The 22,907-nt window shown below is 55.2% G+C and overlaps 4 protein-coding genes across 4 annotated transcripts; 2 read left to right on the forward strand and 2 right to left on the reverse strand.

Annotated features, from left to right (window-relative positions):
* Positions 1-478: 478 nt before the first annotated feature.
* On the forward strand, positions 479-1,816 carry PLICBS_008008 (uncharacterized protein; the record flags this gene model as incomplete). Its single annotated transcript, XM_018324517.1, has 3 exons — positions 479-1,109; positions 1,180-1,291; positions 1,360-1,816. The coding sequence occupies 3 exons, from the start codon at positions 479-481 to the stop codon at positions 1,814-1,816; spliced, it is 1,200 nt and encodes a 399-aa protein (XP_018177696.1).
* Positions 1,817-3,791: 1,975 nt separating this feature from the next.
* On the reverse strand, positions 3,792-5,747 carry PLICBS_008009 (uncharacterized protein; the record flags this gene model as incomplete). The annotated part of the gene is made up of 3 exons (XM_018324516.1): positions 3,792-5,260; positions 5,331-5,599; positions 5,677-5,747. The coding sequence occupies 3 exons, from the start codon at positions 5,745-5,747 to the stop codon at positions 3,792-3,794; spliced, it is 1,809 nt and encodes a 602-aa protein (XP_018177695.1).
* A 1,307-nt stretch (positions 5,748-7,054) lies between these two features.
* PLICBS_008010 (uncharacterized protein) lies at positions 7,055-9,427 on the forward strand (the record flags this gene model as incomplete). Its single annotated transcript, XM_065601298.1, has 7 exons — positions 7,055-7,124; positions 7,198-7,540; positions 7,615-7,669; positions 7,721-7,766; positions 7,974-8,159; positions 8,236-8,326; positions 8,389-9,427. 7 exons carry the CDS (start codon positions 7,055-7,057, stop codon positions 9,425-9,427), a joined length of 1,830 nt encoding a protein of 609 aa, XP_065457370.1.
* A 2,460-nt stretch (positions 9,428-11,887) lies between these two features.
* PLICBS_008011 (uncharacterized protein) lies at positions 11,888-15,903 on the reverse strand (the record flags this gene model as incomplete). The annotated part of the gene is made up of 11 exons (XM_065601299.1): positions 11,888-12,569; positions 12,636-12,716; positions 12,773-13,206; positions 13,261-13,445; positions 13,497-13,561; positions 13,626-13,674; positions 14,100-14,342; positions 14,409-14,571; positions 14,623-15,317; positions 15,380-15,613; positions 15,669-15,903. 11 exons carry the CDS (start codon positions 15,901-15,903, stop codon positions 11,888-11,890), a joined length of 3,066 nt encoding a protein of 1,021 aa, XP_065457371.1.
* Between the last annotated feature and the right edge of the window lie 7,004 nt (positions 15,904-22,907).

Raw genomic sequence — 22,907 nt, forward strand, 5'->3', positions numbered from 1 at the left:
GGGGGAGGGCTCCAACTTCCGGGGCGCGCCCCGCATCGCCCCCGTTCCCCGGCCCGATCACCGAGACTGGCCTGACTGCCGGGGGCGCGGCGGACCGCCGCGTGTTGCTCTCCACCCAGGACGATACAAATTGGCCAGGGAAAATGATCGTCGGCGCGGGGGGTTCGGCGAATCGCGATGGCCCGAGCAGTGCCATGACTGGTTTAGTCTGCCCACGTTGAGTGCATCTGCCGACAGGTTTGCTACCGGACTAAGTCAAAGCTTGGTACACAGGACGAGGGGGGGTTTCGACAAGATGGCGAGCGTAAACCCGCAATCATGAGCTTCATAGCGTCACTAGTAGTAGCGTCATGCTACGAGTGCTTTTGCTATAAATTAGCTATTCCTCCCAGGAATCGTCGTCCGTGAAGAGCCGCTCTATTCTGTAGCCTCATAGCCCATCCTAAATAAGTCCCCTCAGCGCAATTCGTTGGCCATCATGAAGCTCCTCACAACCCTACCGGCCCTTGCGGCCATGATGCACCTGGCAGTGGTCCACGGCGCACCACAGCGGGAGAACGCCCCAACAAGGACTGTTGAAGGCGATACTGCCAAGCGCGCAGTCTTCAAACACCCCGGCATTTTTGTCGATTCAGATCGCCTCAAGCTCATGGCGTCCAAGGTGGCCGCCGCGGAGCAGCCGTGGGCCGATGCCTACAGCGCGCTCAAGACTCACAAGTACGCCACGCGGACCAAGCCGACGCCGTACCCGACGGTCGAGTGCGGCCCGTACTCGACCCCTAACGTCGGATGCGAGGACGAGAGGGCCGACGCCATGGCCGCGTACGCCAACGCCCTCATGTGGGCCGTCACCAAGGACCAGGCCAAGGCGGACCGGGCCATCGAATTCATGAACGCCTGGGCCAAGACGGTCAAGTCGCACACCAACTCTAATGCGCCTCTGCAGGGCGCCTGGGCAGCCGCAGACTGGGCGCGCGCGGGCGAGATCATCCGCTATACGAACGCCGGATGGAGCAGTGCCGACATCACCACCTTTGAGAACATGTTGCGGAATGTCTATCTCCCTCTGGTCAAGCCAGGGTCCCAGAATCCCAACAACTGGGAGCTGAGTATGTATCCATGTTGCTGTGACATTGACACGGGAGCCGAACGATGTCGTGTTCTGACCTAGCCGCGCAGTGTTCAACGAGGCAGCTATTAGCATATCCGTCTTCCTCAATGACAAAGCAACGTACGACTCCACCATGACGCGCTTCCTCAGGAGCGCAGCGCAGTATTTTTATCTCAAGAGGTATGTGCTGCTATCTACTCACGGGGTGTCGTCGGCTCTGCTGACCACGGTAATTCTCATCGCAACAGCGACGGCCCGCGACCTGTCAAGCCCGCAGGCATGACGGACGAGAAGCAGGACTGGTGGTGGAATGGCCAAATCGCACGGGGGCTCGAGGACGGCATCGCCATGGAGATCTGCCGAGACCTCACCCACACGGGCTACGGCATCGCGTCTGTCTCGCACGTCATTGAGACGTCCAAGATCCAGGGCCGGGACCTGTACAACGAGGAGGTCGGCACTCGGCTGCGGTACGCGCTCGAGTTCCAGTCCAAGTACGATCCCAAGGGCGGAGCCGTTGCAGCGCCGTCGTGGCTCTGCGACGGGACGCTGAAGCTGCACCTTGAGGACGTCACGGAGCCGGGCTGGAATGCCATGCACCACAAGTACAGCATGCCGTGGTCTGGCAACTTCACCTTGAAGCACAGGCCTGCCGGCGCCAACACCTTGTTTGTTGGTTGGGAGACGCTGACCCATGCTGAGTGAGCTGACCAGGGTCGTTCTATTGGCAAACTTTCTGGACTGTGGCTGCTGGCTGGCCCGAGGGGAGCAAGTACCGTAGCAGGCTAGGTATTAGGAGGCAGGTTGAAAGTGGTTTTGCAAGTCAGTCGCCTTGGAGCAGGTCGGCGAACAACGATGCAGCAAGACAGATCCCGACATGCACTTGGCTCACAGAGAGGGAAAACCTGGCACACGCAGACATTCTCGCAAGCGCAATCGTCGACCCTTCTCTCTATTCATGTCACGCGAGTACACAACATGATGGTGCAAGCAAACCCGCAGCAGTAATTGTTTACGCGGAGAACGAACTAGTTCAAACAAGCACAAACAGTGACAAATTCGGCGATGTATCAGGTGTCCTTCGCAAAGTGTGGTTGATGACTAGAACTAGGCACCACGCAACAACACATTTCGAGATTCCAGTTTCCCTAGACCACAGTGCCCTAATAGACCGACCAAATGGAGCTTCTTCTGACGGAGGTGTGTCACCCTTTGATTCGTGTTATGCCCAGCAGCGCGGCGCTCCATGTTCGCACCCAGAACGCTCCCGTCTCGCTCTGGCTCCTCCCTCAGTTGCAGCACTGGCCTTTGCAGCACTGGAAGCCAATATCGCAAAAGCCGCCCCCGGCAATAAAATAGTGGCCTTCCTTGCACTGCTGGCAGTTGTGGATTCGAGATCCGAAATTGTCGATCTGGTAACAGCCCGAAGTCTCACCCACGACCAGGGGGGCGAGGGCAGCCGCGAGGGCGATGACGATGGCGTTGAAATGCATTGCTGGGTTGTGTGCTCTGGAGCAGGCAACTGTGAAGAGGGGTTCTGTTGGTGTTTTGCTGACTGTGTGAACTTTGCGTCAGGAAAGATGTCTGAAGGATGTCTGGTGAGGTACAGAGCCGGAGACTGGGCGGACACTGAAGTTAATATACTTCTTGATCGCGCGCTTTGTCGGTTGCCTACACCCGGTCTGCAACAATCGGGAAATCGCAATGCTGGAGCGCCCGCATATACGAGCCGTGTACTACGGAGTCCACCACGGCAGAGCGCGGCTTGACCTAGAACTCGCGGTCTTGGCGACAATAGTGCGCCCCAGTGTTCATGCGAGCATATGCCCGAAGTTGAATTGTCGTCAGCTCAGCCATCGTTCGTACTACTGTGATGGTTGCTGTGCAGGATGCAGCGTTGCACTAGCATATGTGTATCGGGTTGAATTACCGAGCTGTCCCGCCCTCCCCACAGGGAGCTTATTCGTAAGGGCATCATTGCTTCAGTAGAGATGTCTCGGAGGCGAGGCGATTGAGTGCCGACGACCCGAGTCTGCCAATGATGACGGACGAGTAGGCGTGATATTGGTTCAATGACATCGGGAGCGACCATCCGAGGCCATCGCAGGGTCACAAGTCTTGCAGGTCATTCCGCGTAGACACCGGCACACCGCATTGCCCGATCCTCGCTGGAGTGGGGTATGCTACGAGATGAGTTTACTCTTCGTATCGTGTAGACTTCATGAGCTGTGTCGCGGGTTTTCGGACCCCGGCCCCATGGTCTGGAGAATGACAGCGATCGGGTCTGGGTAGGCAAGATTGCAAGCCTGGGCATCAGGGCTTGCAGCAAGAGCGTGTTTGCCTGAAATGGACAACACATGCAGTCAGATCGGTATCTATTGACAACAGGATGAGCAGTCGACCACACAGGTGAAATATTTTAGACGCGTCCCTTCACTGGGATACATGAAGCGTACATAGTAGTGGCAATGAAGGCCCTCTACTTTGGATATTATGCGATGCTAAACAAGATGTCTGTCGTTTGGTGCAATTTCCCCTCTGAATGCCCTTTCCTTTCACCCATTCCATGGTCTGCTAGCTCTTGAAGGCGATGCTCCCTAACGCCAATGCCATGCCGTTCATCTCCCTCAGATTGGCCAAATTAAATGTTATGATGCTTCTGAGCTCCATACCTCCGGTCTTATACTCCATCTTCCTTCCTCTCTGTGTGCGGCACCTCGCTCCCAGGCAACTCCGGAACATCGCTGCCAGGCATCTCGTGTATCTCAACACCCAGGAGCTCTGGAGGTGGGGTAAAGAGCTCTGCGGGCTGCGGACTGTAAGGCGTCGGTAGCTCACTCATTGTCCCAGCGCCCAGCTCGCTCATTGTTCCCTTTGGTGTTGGCTCGCTTCCTTCAACCTCAGGTGTTGGTGTACTGCCCTCGACCTCGGGTGTCGGCTTGCTTCCTTCGACTTCAGGCGTCGGCGTGTCGCCTTCAACCTCGGGTCTCGGTGTATCGCCCTCGACTTCGGGCTTCGGTGTGTCACCCTCGATCTCTGCGGTCCTCTCATCTTCCGGAGTTTCTCCTGAGCTTGCCGCGGCCGCGGCACCCTCGGCGCCGTCAGTCGAGCTCGCAGCCGCCTGCTCAGATTTCGCGCTCTTCATCTCAGCTGCGCGACGCCGCCGTGGCACGATCAAGAAGAACCACAAGGGAAGGATTATGAGGAGCACAAACGCCACAATGGCGCCCACCGAGGCGCCGGCTATTGCACCCGAACTCAGACCACTATTACCCATGTCGGCCGATGGCGCTGTTGGCGCCGAGGTCTCATCGCTCGGGGGCAAGATGGCGACGACGTGCGACACAGCGCTGGCGTTCCACACGCGAGGGTGAACAGCAAAGCTGCTGCGCTCGTAGTCGACAACCAGGTACGCCTCTTGAAGGAAGGTGCGTCCAAGAGTGTACTGTGTATCGTTGTCGGCTCTCTTGAGAGGAAAGTACCGCGTTTCGTTCTTCACGCGCGGCGGCTTGGCTTGTAGATCGAAGCTCGCGTACGGGAGGGTCACGTTGAAGCTGTCTCCGCCCTCGACGGCTGTCGTGATCGAGAGCGTTACGGATGGGTTGTCCTTTGTCAGCTTGCTGTGTAGCTTGTCGTCGACAAAGTACATGCCGGCCGTCTCGTTGTAGTCGAGACCAAAGGCCTTCTCAAACGCCTGGCAAGCGTCGAGTGGAAGGTATAACTCGGCAATCGAGGAGTCGATGTAAGAGTTGATGAGGCCCGAGGGGAGGAGGCTGGACTCATCGCCTGTGGCATTAGTTGTGATGGACTGTATCCCGACTGTGAGGTCGCGGGACTGGTCGCTGAAGAAGTGGTGTGTCTTGTTGGTGTCTTCAAACTTTGAGGTGTCGTATCCGCCCAAGACGAGACTGCCGAGGGCTTTGTTGAGCCGGTACGGTGCTCCTGCCGTGTAGCTGTACGACAGGCTGGGTATCTTTCCCTGCTTCTTCAGCAGCTCCATGAAGCTTGGTTGCGGGTCATTTTGTGTCGTGAAGTTTGTTGGCTCCGGTTTCAGACCGAGAACAGACAGGTAAAACTCGGATCCCGCGACACCTGCGACAATGGAATTGTTGACCACAGGGCCGCCGCTACCAAGATATCCAAGCCCGACTGGATGCAGCCTGTCAGAAGGTTGCGCATACTTCGTGGAGGGTCTGTAGATGGCGGAGGCGCCACGTACCTGTGTCGTGGCCAAAGTCGCCATTGTCGTTGTATCCCAAGCCCTTTTCGAAGCCAAGGTTGAACAGGCCGATCTCGCTCCACGTTGTCGACGCCGTCTTGTTGAACACTCCGCCTCGGTTCTCGGCGCAGTCTTTCGACTGCCCTTGACATCCCTCTGGCAGAACAACCGTCGTCAACGTCGACGAGGTACCGGGCAGGAAGCGGATGTTTTGCGCCGGAGTGCCAACGCGCAGCTCAAACGTCGACCATGGTCCGTCAATGCCCTCACTGCGTTCTGTGTAAGCCGTCTCCTGGTCCGCCAACCTGAATGCGCTGAAGGAGAGCTCAAGACGAGAACTACTTACAAGAATTGACTCGCCGACACCGCAACCGGCGCGGGGTCCGACGCCCGAGCGCGCAACGAAGGGATGCGCATTTGGAGTTCGGTTCAGCCTGACGCGAGACTACCTCTGCATTGCCGTGAAGCTCAAACTCGAGCGTCCAAGGCCAGCATCAGCAGAGGGCTCCCACAGCGATCGTGTCTAAGAGCGACCTTGCGCTGTCACAGTTCCAAAGGGTGGACTGCTCACTTATCGCCGAGGTGACGGGCAACGGCGGGGTCATGTTTCCCTTCCATCGCGCGCCAGGGTTCAAAGCTCATTGTCATATGCATTCATGTTGGGGCCCCGTTATGAGACTCGTCGCCATGGACTCTGCATTTGGAGGCCGCGGTGAACACATGAAAGACCGTGGGCTCGCAGTCCCCCCATTCACGGAATGGAATTAACCGGTGAGATTTTAGAGGACCGTTGAGAAGTCTTAAGACCCCTGCTGCTCATTTGACGCTATCGCAAAAGAGCCCCAAGCGCTCGGGATCCACTCAAGGGGAAGTTTAGCGATGGTTTACCACGCCCGACCGGACCCGCGCGCGTGGAATCAAGATTCAAGACCCTTGCCAAAAGAATCGTCGCAAGCGTTCCCCAGGTGGCGTCCGTAACAAGCTGCTCTGACAGCAAGTCCCGCTGCCGCGGCCTGCCGCGCGGGAGTCAGCAACGGGCACGGACGGGAAGGGCAACTCTGACGCCGCCCGGTGTTGTTTGTTCTCGACGCTGATGGATGGTTATCGACCACCTAAAGGGAGAACCAGCACGAAGTCTCAGAATGCAAGATATTCGCTTCTGGCACACTGCGCAGCTTACACTCGCTTGACCATATGTAGGGAGCATTTCGGTCATAACGCCACCACATGCCCCATCTTGCATGTGGTCAGCGCACACTGCCGGGCTCGCCCACATCAGCTAGCTTGCGATGGACCACTGGTCCGCAACGGAGTCGCCGTTCATGGGGGCCAGACGCAATCATGGTCCAGGCCGTGCCAACCAGATCAGGAACGCCTCTCCGTTCGGATACAAGCTGCAATGTCAGGCCGGCCTCACGGCCCTAAGCCTCATTGCTTGCTGACTTCGAACCCGACCCTGGAGCACGCGATGTGGCCCTGAATAGGGCCCCGGTACACCACTAGTTGCGTGGGCCCAGGGCCTAACCCGGATAATACCCAAGTCGCATCTCAGCCACGTCCGGTTCGCATAGCCCTACGAGGCCTTGATATTAAAGCGAGACAGCGAAGTCGGCTCCCAGAAGTTGGTGTGAAATGCCCTCGGTTCCTCGCGTTGACCTCACTGTCGGTGCGCTTTCTGCCAAAACACCAGCGCCGCAGGTCGTGGAACGTACTGAGACATCACGATGGGTGCCCGAGCCCCGAAGTTGCTTGTCGCCCTTGCGCTGGGCAAGACCGCGTACTCTGCCGCAATAAGTGAGCTTTCCGAGCGGATCCCTCCAGGTTCGGTTCAGTCTTGGTACAGGTGCTGACCGCCGTGCCACGAAAGACAGCAGCGCAACCATCACAGCCGCGCCGACTCTTTCTACAACGGTAGCTCCCGGCGATGTGCAGTATTACTGCGATGGCACGAGCATCCCAATAATCGTGGGTGGCCTGTATCAGGGCCTGTATACCTCGCCCGACTTGCAATGCCAGTGCATGAAGTCTCTGAACGACTGGGTTTCCGACACGGGCACACATACAATCACGAGAACCGATGCTACCGGAGCGACTACAATCACGGAAACCATCAGTGGAACGCCGACCACCAGAACAACCGCTGCCCTGAGTACTTTCACCATAACAGTCACAGGGAATGGTATCGGTGCTGGAATACACGCCGACCAGTGGTACGGCTCGGCAGAACCTCCATGCGTGCGGTCCATAGCTTTCCTCCCGTCTCAAGGATACTGACAGTTTTCAGTGCTATTCGTGCACCGTTCAAGCGTCGACAGTTCATCTGGTCCACTGGGCAAGCAGTAAGTATACACAAATCACTGCCCTTTCAGTCATCACTAACCTGTTTCCAGTTACAGCGCCTCATGCTTCAACCCTTGTATCAGATGGATATACTTTGTACGTAGATTGGCGACATGGAGGTATTTTTTCATGGGAGAAATAACTGACTGAGATGTGTTCACCGCAGTACATCTCCCAGCGTTTACATTGGCTTTTCTGCACTGTCTGCGTACGACTACTGCGGAAAGGTCGGTCGAGCCTATTACAACACTACGGTCGCATTTGATCCCACTGAGTTGTCGACCGTGGTGTTTTCGCCAACAGGCACCAGCACTTACACGAGAGATGTTGGTACGGGTGGCGCCCCCGTTATCAGTGTCATCACGAGCACCTGGTATACGGTCGTTGGCTCGGCGCCTCTCAACTTTGCCGATGTGGCCCAAAATTGCTCGACCAATTCGGGTTATACTTACGTCCCAGGCGCCCCGTCCGCGGCTTTTGACTCAACTCGTATGTGTTCCATTTGATCCCTTGCAAGAGAAAGTGTCTGGTCCTTGGCGTGATGTACTGACCAGTTCCATTGCAGCCGATGCTTGTCACCCTACAATCATCTTGCCGTCCAAGATTCGGAGTCTGGACCCGGCGTGGGTGTCATGTGTCCCGGACAGAATCGGAGGGTAAGTGGTCGCGCAAATAATATCCTTGCATTCATTTCAACTCGGTGCTCACTCAACATCAGGTTCTACGACCCGCCCTCGGCTCTCACGCCAGTGAGCGTTCTGGTGCCCACGTCCACCAGCGCGCCGCCACCAGCGACAACACAGGTCCCACCGTCCGAGACTACCCCAACGCTTACACCTCCATCTGTCCCGACCACCACGCAGCCTCCTCCCACTCAGCCTCCGACTCAGCCTCCTCCAAGCTCAACCGACACACCGTCAAGTCCAGACCCGCCAAGCTCTTCGCAGGCACCGCCAACACCAGACCCGCCAAGCTCTTCGCCGGACGTTCCGACGCAAGATCCTCCAAGCTCTTCTCAGGGTATTCCTACCCAGGACCCAGCAGGCTCCTCGCAGAACCCTCAGCCTAGCCCGAGTGGCGGCAACGGCAACACAGGAGGAGATGGTAACAGTGGCAATGGTAACACTGGCGGTAACGGTAACACCGGAGGCAACGGCAATAATGGAGGCAACGGCAACACTGGTGGCAATGGCAACACCGGTGGGGATGGCAATAGCGGCGGCAATGGCAACACTGGAGGCAACGGTAGCCCGGGAGACAACAATAACGGGAGCGGCAATGGCAACGGCAATGACGGCGGCAGCAACAACAACGGACAGACTGGGAGTGACCCCAACGGCAACAACGGCAATCATGGCGCATCTTCGCCCGCCGGCGGTGATGGGAGCGCACCTCTCACCCCCGTTCACGTCATCCCAGTGGGCTCAACCACTCTCACCGCAAACTCGCAGTCTCAATTCGTTGTTGGTTCGACAACTCTCCTTCCTGGCGGTCCGGCGGTGACGCTGGGAGACTCGACGATTTCCTTGCCAATTTCTGGCTCCAGCGTTGTCATCAACGGCGCTACAACGGAGATGGGAACCGTCACACTTACGCCAGAGGGGTCAGGCTCCAATGTCCCAGGAGTGACTGGCAGTGTTCCCGGCGCATCGGCCTCTGTATCGCCCCCTGTTGTCACCGCGGCGGCTTCGCATCTCAGCCAGCAAAGGGGCCTTGCCCTTGCAGTAGTGGCAGCAGTCTTTGCGGCTGCATTGTAATATCGATTGGAAACGCCGCCTTTCGGCGTCCATTTGGCGTTTGTTGTAATGTCAGGATCATTTTTGTGAAATAGAAGATTCGGGGTGTAATGTAGAATGAGCGTTGTGTTCGATCTCGGCGGATGATTACGGTTCACGGACACCTACGTTGACTCCAAGTCTCTCGAATTGCGACCAAGTGTAGTGACTTTGCAAGTGACACCGCCTTCTTGCTTTGACATGCTTGCGAAGTGTGCTGGACCGCCACCACAGCGTTGACCGATTACGAACATTACTCGCATCCTGTTCACCGGTACTTATCTGTTATTACAAACGGCCCTTATTTTACTGATGATTCCTATTTTTCAACGACCCTAGTGGCCGACCTGATGTCTTGCAAGAAGGGCTGATATGCCTGGGTAAATGCATGCTCATGCATCAGCACTCCACCGGGGCGGGCCGCTTACAGGACCCTTCAAGGAAAGCTAACCGGCATGGACGTCACCTTGCAGCGCTACCAGCGACCAAGCTTCCCTGTGCGTTGAGAGCCTGTACTGGTCACTGGAGCCATGTCTGGTGCGGCCAATCCGTGGTGCGGGTGACGAGCCGTCCGAGCTTGCCACTCCCACTCACCATCGAGATCCCATTGACGGCAATTTCGCAAACAGAGGCACAGGCGGCGGTGTGTAGGGATGCCAGCAGAGACGCGTCTTGCGCTCAGGCGCCCTGTCTCGAGAGCCGTGCTGTCTCATGACCGCGGTGTGTAGTATGCACACATACTGCATGCATGCGATCGATGAGCCTTATTTCTCGTAGCAAAGCAGAGCGGCACAGGTAGTCATGCGAGCCTGGAACCTGCGCCCACCGTGATAACCCTGTGCCCACCGTAATGTGGTGGGCGCATCACCGTGTCTGGCCCCGCAAGGACGGGCTCCCCGAATCCTGCCGCCTACATCGTAGATTTAGGCCTATGTGTTCCTATTCCTGGACAGTGTGTCGATCCGTACCCTGATCAAGTCCCATTGCTCGGCGTTGTCCGCGCTTATGCCCAGCGTTTGAATTATGTCCTCGGTCCAGAATGAGTCAAGCAGGCATGAACGAATGTTATCTCGACTGGATGGGTCTTTATGGGTGTGACTCTAGTATCTTGCGACGATGCTTTAGCACCCTACTATATAACAGACAGTCGAAACCGGCTTATGGATTCTTTTACAGTCTCGTGCATCCTGCATATTCCCATTCATCAGTCTCATCCGGCCTGCACTAAACGCAACTATCAAAAACACACCATGAAGGCCACGATTGTTATTGTCGCTCTCATCCAAGGGCTGGCCCTCGCCACTCCCGTGATAATGGGACAGACCAGCTCTGCGATGACGAAAACCGGACAGGCCATCACCGCGCCAGCAAAAATCGCTGTTGCCATGTATAACTCCAAATTGTCAAGCGAAGTTGACAACTCTAAGGGCGGCATCTCCGACGACAAAGACCTTGACGCCAAAAGTCGAGGAAGACTAAGGACACACCAAAGGCACAATCTACCGGACCAATGTTGGAAAGATAACCGAATGACAATACTGTGCCGAGAAATATATCGGGAGTGCCAGAAGAAATACTTGCCGTCATCATATTTAAAACAGACGCCTTCAAAGGAACAGGCATGGAAGTTCGAGAAGTGCATAAAGGAACTGACGAAACCGGCAGGCCTGTGAAAATATATAGTGGAAATGTGACGGGAGGAAAAACATGTCGCGCTCCGGTCATTGCATTAGAAATAGCAATGCGTTTTAAGAGCCTAATACACCTTTGAAAAACTTCTAGACGCACCTTTCAGCTAGTAAAGCTCAAGATAGAATTTTAACATCGATTCTTATACATTCATGGGGAATTATTATTTCATTACAGCAGACGTGAGCCGGGCCCAGGTGAGGCCATGGCACCCACCATGCGGGGGCTGTGACATTCGGCGACCTGACAAGGGTGTCAAAGCCCGGACCCCGGCACCGGAATGGAATCATGTCTTGCGACCCCACTCCGCCATGGAATCATCGTGAGGGTGAAAGTCGCCGGTCTCACCCTCAGCTTCGCCGCCGCCGACGATGCGAGCCACCCAATGGGAGGACTGGCGGCTGTCTGGGGAGAAACCTCAGCAGACTATCACGAGGAAGACAGTCGTTGATGACTCTGGAAGGGAAAGAAAGAAGGGCCGGTCGGCTATTATAAGTCTTTCTTACGACTTCCGAGAAGTAGCGGGTCCTTTGACCCGGCGTGGCCTACAACTGACCCTCGGAGGCTTGGACCTTCACTCGACGCTACGGAAAAGCCTTCTCCACCAATCGCTACACGCAGAATTCCGACGTCCGATTGAAGGGCATGCCAAACTGAGGTTCAGCACTGCCTCTCAAGACCTACAGAGGTCTCGTCTCTCGAGCGCGACCACAGCACCGAGCAGAACCCATGTCGCGTGGCAGAGGAGCCGCCCTATCTCCTCGATACCTCTTCCATCGCGGTAATATATTCCGCCAAGTCGTCGTAGCTTCCAACCTGAGCAACATGTCCGCTGTCAAGAAATACAACGACGTCCTTGCCGGGTCTCACTCTGCCCGAAAGTGCACTCATCCGGTGTGCAACAATAATGACAGTGTGCCCAGCCTCCACAAACTCGCTTTCGATCAGGTCGTAGATGGCCGCCTCCGTGGCAGGATCCAACGAAGACGTCGCTTCGTCGAGGAGGACAATCGGCTTGGCTCCATGCATGCCCTCGATGTCGACGAAAAAGCCACCCGCGCGAGGGCCTTCCTTCTGGACGATTGCGCGGGCCATTGCCAGGAGCTGCAATTGACCGACTGACAGAGCCGGAAGCGCGGACAGCTTATTGTCCAGAGGATCGATTTCGCTGTCACCGCTGTCTGCTGACAAGTGCTGCCACAAACACACTTTGACCAGAGCCCTGCGCAAGACTTCTTCGTTGGCCAAGGAAGACGGGTCAAGATTGAACGCCAGCGACGCTTCCGGAATCATGAAAGGGTCCTGAGGAATTGTGATGAAGCATCGCTGACGAAGGACAGACCGCGGTATGAGCGAAATGTCGAGGCCGTCGACAGCAATGGAGCCGGTGTACCCCGTCAGGCGCAGCAATGCCATCAAAAGTGTGCTCTTGCCACTTTGGCAAAACGAAATCGGTCAGTCACAAGATCGGCCTGGAACTGTAAATTGAGGCAGATCTTACCTTCCTGTTCGACCGCATATCACGACCTTCTGGCCGCTATGAATGTGAAGGTTCACGCCTCGCACAACGGCGTGGTCCGAGCTATGGAGGGACTGTCAGCAGTGAGCAAGAATGTTATTGATGTCTCCTCATCATACCCGTGGTAGGCTGTGACATTATTCAGAGAAATATCGCCCTTCCTTGGCCATGCCGCATCTGGCACCATGTCCTCGCCGGGCATGTCCTCTCGAGGAGCATGAAGGTCGGTCTCTCGAATACGTGCCACCGCGCCAAGAGACATCTCTAGCCCGGCCCACGAGTGTACCAGTGAGATGAGTGTACTGTTCGCAACAAGGATCAAATTGAGGGCGACGCCTGCATCCGCGCTAGACATCGCACCGGATCGTCGAGCAGCAAGACCAATAATGCTAACGGCAATGGTGCTCATGATCAGATCTAGGACAAGCCTGAGCCATCTTTGCAAGCAGAACAAAAGATAGAGAGGCCGAAGTGATTCGTCCAAGCTCTGCGAGTTCCTGGCTTGGAACAACGACTGCCATCCGAAGGCCCGAATAGATACCAATCCGGAGACCTCAAAGTAGTGATCAGCATTTGGAAGGCCAGAGAGATGTACTACAAAACTCACCGTCTCCAGAAATGACGAGAAGAGTGCAGCCTGCGATTCAAGTTCCATGACCCGAAGCTGGCGTGATGTCCGAAGATAGTACCTCTGTACAGCGAATACCACGACTGCGCAGAGTGGAACACATGCAATCAAGAGACCTTGTACCTTGAGTAGAACCAGTATTTGCGTCGCCAGTTTGAAGACCTCTGTCTTTGTTGTTAGAGTAGCATTACCGAGATCCCTAGGGCTGGACGTACGGTTGCATAGAGTCATAAACGAGTATGGCAGATGCCTGTCTACCAGAGTGATGTCCTGGCTGAACCTATGGCGCCATAATTAGCCACATTACCGCCATCAGAATGACTAACGAAGGAGCTCGCTCTTACCGGTTAATCGTAACTCCAATCTCGGTGGAGGAAAAGTATGACAACGGAGCTCTTCAACAACATCAGTACTTGAACGGCTGATCTGTTGTAAGGGAAACGCACCCAAGTACTGCCGTGAGTAGTGACTGATGCATGATTCGTCCCGAAAGTATCGCTAGTTGCATGGACATGGCCCTAGTTTAGAGTTGAGCCACCGCCTCCGGCACAAGTAAGCGGCCACAACTCACCACATGGTCCCGCTTGTAGCGGCCCATGCCACGACGGCGAGGAGAACATAGCTGCTTGCATAGTATGGAAGCTGACCCCGCTCACTCCCCGTCCACCATTTGAGCCAGTATGTAGGGGCTGTGATGAAGAATGAATAAGTAGAAGTGCAGCCAATTACAAGCAAGGCACTCCAAATACCAGCAGATTTGACGTAATATCCTTGGCCAGATGAGCGTTATATCCAAGACATAAGCCTTTGGAACATACCGTATAGTGAAAAATCGCCCGTCTTTCGATGCAAGTCTTGCTGCGCATCGCGGTTTCTGAGGGCCTTTGCTTGTTCTTGAGGAGATTCGCCGTGAACAACATGGGCCTTCTCCGTATCGTTACCATCAAACGTGAATTTGCGAATTTCTGTTAGCTGGCCTTGAAAGTCTTGCCAGGAGCCAATAGACTTGATCTGGCCTTCGTCAAGGAGAGCTATCTGATCCGCAAGGTGGTAGTGCTGGGCTAATGGCAGCATTAAAGTCAGCAGCTTAGTCGATTCTCTGAGTTTGGTGTAGCGTAAAGGCGGACCTGAGTTCGTGACTAGCAACACAGTGGTCCCTTGCTTCCTGAACCATCCATTCGTCGCAAGCAGGGTCTCCACGATATGAGTTTCTGTGGTGCCATCCAGGGCAGTAAATGGGTCGTCTAAGATAGCAAGTTCAGGGCGAGAGTACAGCAGTCGTGCCAGAGCCTTATCCCGTCAGCGAACCACCTGTCGGAAGAACTTAGGCTCTTGACTTACCAAGCGCTGTCGCTGTCCGCCGGACAGGTTGATGCCTTGATTGCCAAAACTTGTCTCGCCTCGTTGCGGCAGGCTGGCAAGATCTTGTGCTAAGCAGCATGCACTGACGACCTCCTGGTATCTTCGATCGTCAACGTCCTCGGCGAAGGAACAAATTATCTGTTTGATGGTTCCGGGCGGCAGCCAGGGGTTCTGGTCGCAGTAGCCGATGCGTTCAGAACAAAGCGTGATTTCCCCTGAAGCCGGCCTCAATTCGCCCAGGATAGCTCTTGCTAGCGCAGTTTTACCACTTCCGACGGGCCCCGAGCAAATCGTAAGCGTGCCCTTCTTCATGGCCAACGATACATCATCCAGTATCGGGATAGCCGAGCCGGGCTTGTGTATAGTGACGTTGGTTAACCCGACACCTTGTTCCTCGTCTGTTGCTCGATCATCAACTGCTGGTGACTTGATTACTCGTCGCTGATCGGCAAAGGGTTCCTCAAGCAGGTACTCTTGGATTCTCTCAAAGCTGGCCATGGAAGCGACGGCTTGTGGAATGATCGTCATAATCATGTTTGCGGGATGCGTGACGATGGACAATGTCGCCATGGTTGTGAACGCCGTCTCCTCATCGAGTCTGCCGCCTTGGGCTTCTGCGATGATTGCATAGAGCACAATAGTAAGAACAGGGGCAAATATGCCGAGTGCATTAGCTTGAGTTGGTCAGATTATGTCGTGCGTCGCCAGCCTTTTGGACGGGGGCCTGTCTACTGACCGCTCGAGTTGTAGACGACTCTCATCCACCTCACCTGCTTGGAGGCCTGAATCTCACGCTCTCGAAGACTTCGAACATGTTCAATCATCCTGTCAGTCAGACCTAGGCTTTTGAGTCCCTTCATGGAACTCAACACCGAGCTCAGGGCGGACATGCGATCCTGTGTTGCCATGTTCCATGCCTTTTGTCTGGGACGAATATTCTGGGCAAGATATCGGCTGACCCTCGAGCAAGCTTGTCGCCCCATCAGCATGTCACTATTTGTATTGCGTTTGGAACCCATGCTTACCGAACATGATGGCAAATGGCAAAGGTGACAGCCATTTCACTTGACTTGCAAGAATGATGACGCCCACAGTCAGTTCGACGAGCTGCATCCACGTTTCGTGGAACATTTCTCCGGCGTCGACGATACCGTCGACATCAGTGCTCATCAAGGTGACAGCACGACCGGCGTTAGAGGCTTTTGAGTCCAGTTCGGTAGCCTTGTTGTATATGAGAGCGGCAAGCGAGGCGCGTACCATTACCTCTAGCCTGTTGAGGCGGTGCCTGTGAATCGCAGAAGAGATCTCAAGTAGAAGGTCAGTACCTAGATTCACCACATGTACCTCTCGATGCTCGGAAACGTACCGCCAATCCCACGTAAACTAGGACGGCGGCTAAGACAAGCCAATATTTGGCGCAATTGGCGCCCGACTCAACCTGGGTTTGCGAGATGAAACGAATCGTCTCGCAAATGAGCAGCGGTTGACTACACCGAAAGGCTGTCGCGAAAAGCCTGGGTGCAATGACCGAGAGAAACGGTTTGAGGAGTGAGCGCACCAGGACCTTTGGCAAGGTCATTTTGTTCTCCGGCTTGTCTGTATATTAGTGAGCGCTTGAGCGCACAAAAGCCACATACAGTTACGACATGCGTACCTCGACGATCCCAGGCGCGTAGCACAGCAGCCCTGAGCGTCTCTGGCTTCAGCGCGGCATCTAAAGGTGGGATATCATCCAAGCGCAGCATGCGATGGCTTCCTTTCAATATAATACGGTTTATCCACCAGAAGAAGGTAGCATTGAGCAGGCCCACGGTCTCCTCTGGGGCCATGCCACTGACACCGTCGTGGCCCATGGAGCCAGTTTTCTGGAGGCTTTCCAACACGAGCAGAGCCAATCTCGCTGCAAGCTCCGAGACAGGCAGCCATGTGATACCACTGAAGCTCCAGCTGACCGCAGTCGAGGCGGCAAAGAGCACATCCAAAGAATTGTAGCAAGAGCTAGCAAGAAGATAGAGTGTGGCCATGTCAGATGGTCTGATTGACAGCTTGTGCTCGGACACAGAAAGCCAGGTCAACCCCATGGCGCCAAGGAATGAACTGGTCGAGGTCGCTAATTGCCATGTTGTGGCCTGAGCGCGTGATGCAACACTGGTCAACTTGACGAGACAGAGGCTCGACAATGCAACTCCCACACACTGATTGCGTTTCGTTAGCTAACACAACAGAGCCAAACGACCAGTCTCGGCCGCCGCAGAGAATGAGGCGCTGCCCTACCAACTTCATGCGGCCTTGCCACACGGGTGACCCTTTCGCCGTAGCATTGTGCAGTGAGAAAAGTCGCAGAGGGAGCAAGGCAAGGAAGAGCGCAGATGCGCCCAGCTCGACAAAGAGCAGGTACCTTGCCGGCTCACAGGTTTGAGGCTCCATTGTCGTAGCCCACCTACAGTCCGGAATCCCGCACCTGGTCCCAACATTAAAGGAAGTAAGAAAACGCTGTTCGGCATTCCTGCAGAAGTAGTTCATGCCATTTACACGGTTAACCGCATATTCAGGGGATGCATGCGGCTAAGTATGGCGTGCGCACGTCAATACGAAGCGGGAAGGCGCCGACCGGATCGTGGGCCGGCGATGATCACCGCGCGGTTGGTTCTGCTTGACCAGCATTGAGGCGTTGGTGGGCTTGCCGTTGTCAGGCGACCAACCGGTCGCTCGGTCAGCAAACCCAATGAACACGAGAAAACTTGCAGACCAGCGACGATAGCGGCTCGAAGATTGAACCCTGCTATGACGACTGCGAGACGCACGACACCGTCTTGAGTTGCTTCGGCATAGACCACCGAGACCATGGCCGCGGCAACCGGAGCATTTGGCAAGCAAGTGTCTCTACGGAGCGCAATCTATAACTTTCGTGATATTGCCTGTCGCCTTGCACGCTCAATGGCTGTGAGTGTTGCTACCTAATCTTCACTGTTGATGATCTCAGTGCGGTCGAATCGATGGAAACTGTGTGCAGACAGCGGCCGGCCCATAGGCAGCGCGGATTGCCAAGCCTCATCTCTCGTATGTTGGACGCACGATGCTTGCTTTGTTCGCGAAGTGTGTTGGGACCATTGCACAGAAGACAGTGTCCGGCATCAAGACACGAACACGCTTGAACGCAGCGCGATGCCCTTCCCCGATGCTGGCTACCATGGCGCTCGCCCAACAATACTGCAATGTGCCTCTGTGGATGCACCGGGAGTTCGGGACCATCCTCTTACACCCGCCAACAAACAGTCTGTATGTCGTCGACAACAGCCGATATGGCTTTCCCGACTTTGGCATAGGGACTCTGCAGCCCTTCAAATGCCAAAAGAGGTTGAAGTGCATACTTGACCGTTTTGCCATAGCATCGTCGTGTTGTTACTGCAACTTGAGCGCGCTAGAATGTAGAGTCAATCCTCATACCAAGCGTCATCCTCATCGCAGTCCATCTCTGTGTCGAACCATCCTTGACAGTCCCAGCCAGAGCCCCGCTCGACGTCCCATTCAGGACACTTTTCAATCAAGTCCCAGTGGAATTCATCGTTCAAAAGAGTGGTCGCGGTCGGCTTTGGTGGCTTGTAAATGGGCGGGGGTCGCGTCACTGTTGCGGTTGGAGCTCGCTGCGATGATGTTTGCATTGGAGTTGGCAGAGAAACTGGCCGCGTTCTGGGCTGGCTGCCTTTGCACCGTCGTGTATGGTATTTCTACCCGGCTTGTTAGTGCATGTCCGCGGGGGTACAATGGCAAACTTACAATCTGGACAGCCCTCTGAACTGGGACGCAGCGGCAGTCCTTGCGGCATTGACGGAACAGGGCTCGTCGGCGATCTTTGTTGTCGTCTTTCATTCTTACAGCCCGTTTCGCCCTCAACGCCCGCCGGTGGCAGAAAAAGTTTGGTGGCATGCAATCGCCATGCTGCGCGATGTCTCCAGTGCATTGCACCTCGTACCTTATACACCTCCTCGGGAAAGTTGGCGCCGCGGTTTTGACATCGACACGTCCAGAAGTGTCTTCCGCATTTACGATGCAATTGAGGCCCGCCACGACGAATGCGAGGTGACCGAAGCGCATGATTGCGACCCACGAGCCTCTGATGGGTAAATGGCAGATTGGAGAGACTCGACAAAACCACTGCTGCGGCTCAGTTTGAGATGTTTGCTGGAGACATCGCCAGACTGTAGCTCCAGCTGCATATTTATGACGCGTCACGAGTCTTTTGTGCGTGGCTCTACCCGCAGACGGATCCCGGCAGAATGTTCAGAAATAGCTGCACACTCGTCTGCCCCAAACGTCTTCATTGATGTCGCGCGGTAAGCACGTCGGTCAACGCTTTCTGTCGCAAGCTCAACATGATGCTGATTTTCATACAATTACATAAGAGTGCACTGACGACGCTTGAACGAATCAACCGGGCGTCAGCTGCACATGCCTGGACAGGATGAAACAGCACGGCACGTGTGGCCACTGCTCGACAGCGCCGCCTCAGGGCTACTGTGGCCTTACTATGACAATCCTTGGGGTGGGCTGGGGAATTCCTGCTCGCCATTGAGCAGTTCAAGAGGCCAGATGCATCCCGATTACTTCCCTTGACAAATTATGCGACTGCCTGGTTCATGAATATTATGATTCTCGATCCATCGATCCAGATGTCGCATAAAGGCCGCGATCCCCGCTACACGACGGTCGGTATGAAAGGAGGACTGGCTGTCGCGCTGCTTGCTGGCTCATTAGACGACTCGAAGGCCCGAAAGCTCAGAATCGTTTGGCAATTGCCGTCGCGTCCATCGCTGTTTCGTTGCTCGATCCTTCGAGCACCTCAGGCACAATGAGATTTGCACCCATCCTAGCCTTCATCGCTGCTGCGTCAGCCGCGGGGATTCCAGGCATAGTCGCCGGAGTGCGTGGATTGAGAACATTCCTGGGTTGACCATAATAGACACATTTCATCAGAAATGCGAGGCGGGAGACAACATTTGCAGATGGGAGGTACGTGACTCAGGCTCATGTTGCCGGGACCATGTCATCTGGGAGCTGCTCGAGAAAGCCTGCCCTCCCAATGAGCCGGTACGTGCCTCTCCGCTGCTGCTATCCTTCCTACAGGGAATTAGGCTTGCCGTCGGCGGTGGAAGTACTAACCATGGCTGGCTTCATAGTGCCGTAAGGGTACTTGTTCGTATCACTACCAGGGCAATCGAGTTCGTTGTGATCAGTGAACTCAAGGGACACTCGGCCCCGGTACCGCGCGGGAACCATGTTAGTTAATTTATACACGCGTAGGCAGGTAGATGTCCTTGGTGCGGAATTGCTTGAGCAGGCTGTGGCTGGCGATTCAGACTCAGTGCATACATTCAGCGGCAACTAGGTCAGGATGAGTCTGTACCATGCCTTGTCTACTGCAGAAGCCCGGCTTGCGGCACTCGTCTATATGCACACATGGAAACGACATGTTCCTCTGATCTCAAATGACATGGAGACAAGGCGCGAGACTTCAGCCTGTTCACCGACGAGCAGCACCTAATAAGCCGAGTTCTGCCGGCACAGCATCACGAACGTGACAATCACGGCTCTGAATGACACGAACGGAATGGGCCCGGTGCCGACAGACGAGAGAATGTCGCATTCACGAGACTGGAGACTCCCAACAAGGCGAGGGAAACGTGTTAGCTGGGATGTCGCAGTAGACGTTGTTTCCGCTATGCGAAATACGTTCCGCAGCTAATACGCAATGGCGCCCAGACCAATGTTCGCCTGAGTGACAAGCACAGCCAATCGATCTTCCAGCGATGCCCGTATTGAATCCGAACATGCCAATGCGTATTCGCGTATGTTGGAACGCCAGCAGCAAGTGACATCGGATTTCGTCTACTGATACGAGTTTCCGCCCAGCGGAACAATCGTGTTTGTTCGTCTACCGGTCCAATCCTGTGAGACTTGCAGCTGCTCAGCCCTTCTGTTTGAGGAAGCTCGTTTATACTCAACATTCAATAACATGACTTATCGAAAGACCCATGGCGCTGCACCCCGCATTCTCCAGTGCTTTCAGGCTATCTCTGGTCCTCAGGTGGTCTAGAAGCTGCGACCGGGGAGCCTTTACGCACCCCAGGCATGAGGCTGTGATGTACTCAATCACCTCAGGTTGGCCACTCGCCAACGAGGCAGCTAAGTATCGTGTCTTTCCAAGGCAGACTTCGACGCCGACCACCCTCTTGCCCGTCGAGCGGTGCATTGTGCAACCGATCTTACAGCTATATGGAGGAAGGTCACTTGGCACTCGTGTTCACGTACTACGCTGGAGTTTGTAATATAAATATATATAGGCCACCGGGTGTATCTAGGTCTTTCGTTCCGATCGTTCGAAACGCAGCACGATTTGTATTGCCCACATCTTCAATCATTGAACCTGATCATCCGCACACGGCACCCATTGACAACATGAAGCATCTCATTCTGGCCTCTTTTGTTCTTTACCTGCCTGCCACCGTCTTGGGCGCAGTCGGCGGCCATTGCGCCGCGGGGTATGATCAGACGCTGTGCATCTGCCTCGACCAGGGCGTCTGCACCAGCTATGGCGGAAAGCCCATCAGGGGTAGTCCGGGAAACTGGCCCTGCCCCTATGACGGCAACAACGTTATGGGATGCGAGATCTCGGATCATTGCCCAGGAAAAGACAAGACCACGGGTTGTGCCTGGAAGGACAAGTGCCCCTATCGGGTTCTGAGGGGTAAGTTGCCGTCCTTGTGTCCAGATGTGCTCAGTTTCGGTGCGCTGACGATCTGATGAAGATCCCGTCTGTCCTGGGGGCAGTAATTTTGTTTGTTGCAAGTTCTACCGTGATCAGCAAATGCAGTAACATGACCGCTGTCTCAATCTCAGACAGATTTACCGAGTCAAATCAACAAATTGGTTCAAGTCGTGACGTTCGCATCGCATGTGGTTTCATGTTTCTGCTGCACAATATTGCCCCTTCTGCCATCGACTTGAGTCACTTGGCCACTTCAGACGTCGCTGGGGTGAGATTCTGTTGCTCAGTCGATCGTATAGCAGTTCTTACAAAATACAACAATGTATCATTTTGAGCTTCACGTGCATGAGATGTCGAGGTGCTCCGGTTGCGACAGCGCAAGCAAAATTTACCGCGTCCTTGGGCCGATTGGGCAGTCTCCAGGGCAAAGTGGCCATGAAAGCCACCCAGATGACCGTGATTTGGTGCTCGGGATACAAGAGCTTGGGCGTTGGAGAAGTACGTGTACCGTTCCACGTGGACGCCGCTGCGCGGGACATGAAACAGATTGCTCAGAGAAACTGCAGATAGAGCCCGTCGTCGGTATCAAGTGTACCCACAGCTTCTTGTCATTGAGTCTAAGCTTCCCGTGTCTCCTTTGCACGGGCAGACCATTCAAAGCATGCAAGTCCAATGGACTTCATCCATCGGATACGATTGGGTAAGTCTCGGTGGTGAAATTCGCTCGTCGTGTCTCGCCGTTGGCACGTGGTAGCCTTCTTGGGGAACTATTAGGCAATCGTCATCACCTTCCGTGGCCTGCCTATAAAGCGAACTGATGAGCGCTCCCTGCCGGCGTTCGGGATCCTGCCGTGATTTTGGCTAGGCTCCTACACCCCGAACAGGACTGCAATGACGCTCTCTAAGGCAACAAGCCCTCGGCCCACGCACCCTCCAAAAGTGATCCTACCCGCGTGGGCGGAATCGGTGGCGGATGCGCCGACTGAATTCGTCTTCACAGGAGTAAGTGATGCGTTGCATTGCAAGAGGCTGATGCTGATGGTCTGTTCCGACTGTACAGCTCTGCAGCATCAAGTCACAGGGCTGCGAAATAAATGACGTCCGGAGAAGGCTAAACGACCATTCGCTCGATCTCACTCTACAGCGGTTGGGCGTGCCTCTCCTTTTCGTGATCCCCTGCAACGCACGACTCAGTGTGAGTACTGCCAGCCCGAACCATGCGCTTCTTGATCCGTGGGGCGCAAACCGGAATGCTCATCATCGATACGAACCCGCTAGTGTCGACGTGACTTCGCGCCTTGCGAATGGACTTCCAAGCCTGCGCAGTTGGCAGATTGCCTGTCCGGCGATCTTGTGCTCCCCAAGCTTCAAGGATTTGGTCGAGACGGCCAGTCATGAGGCGCGGGTTTCCATGTACTTGGCCAAAGTCTTGGACATGCACTTGTTGGTAGGCTTCAGAGTCCGCGTTCTGCCGGGGCCTGCGCGGGCACACCCGGCA

The sequence above is a fragment of the Purpureocillium lilacinum genome (assembly GCF_023168085.1).
Source record: "Purpureocillium lilacinum CBS 284.36 DNA, scaffold_6, whole genome shotgun sequence".
Classification (NCBI taxonomy): Eukaryota; Fungi; Ascomycota; class Sordariomycetes; order Hypocreales; family Ophiocordycipitaceae; genus Purpureocillium; species Purpureocillium lilacinum.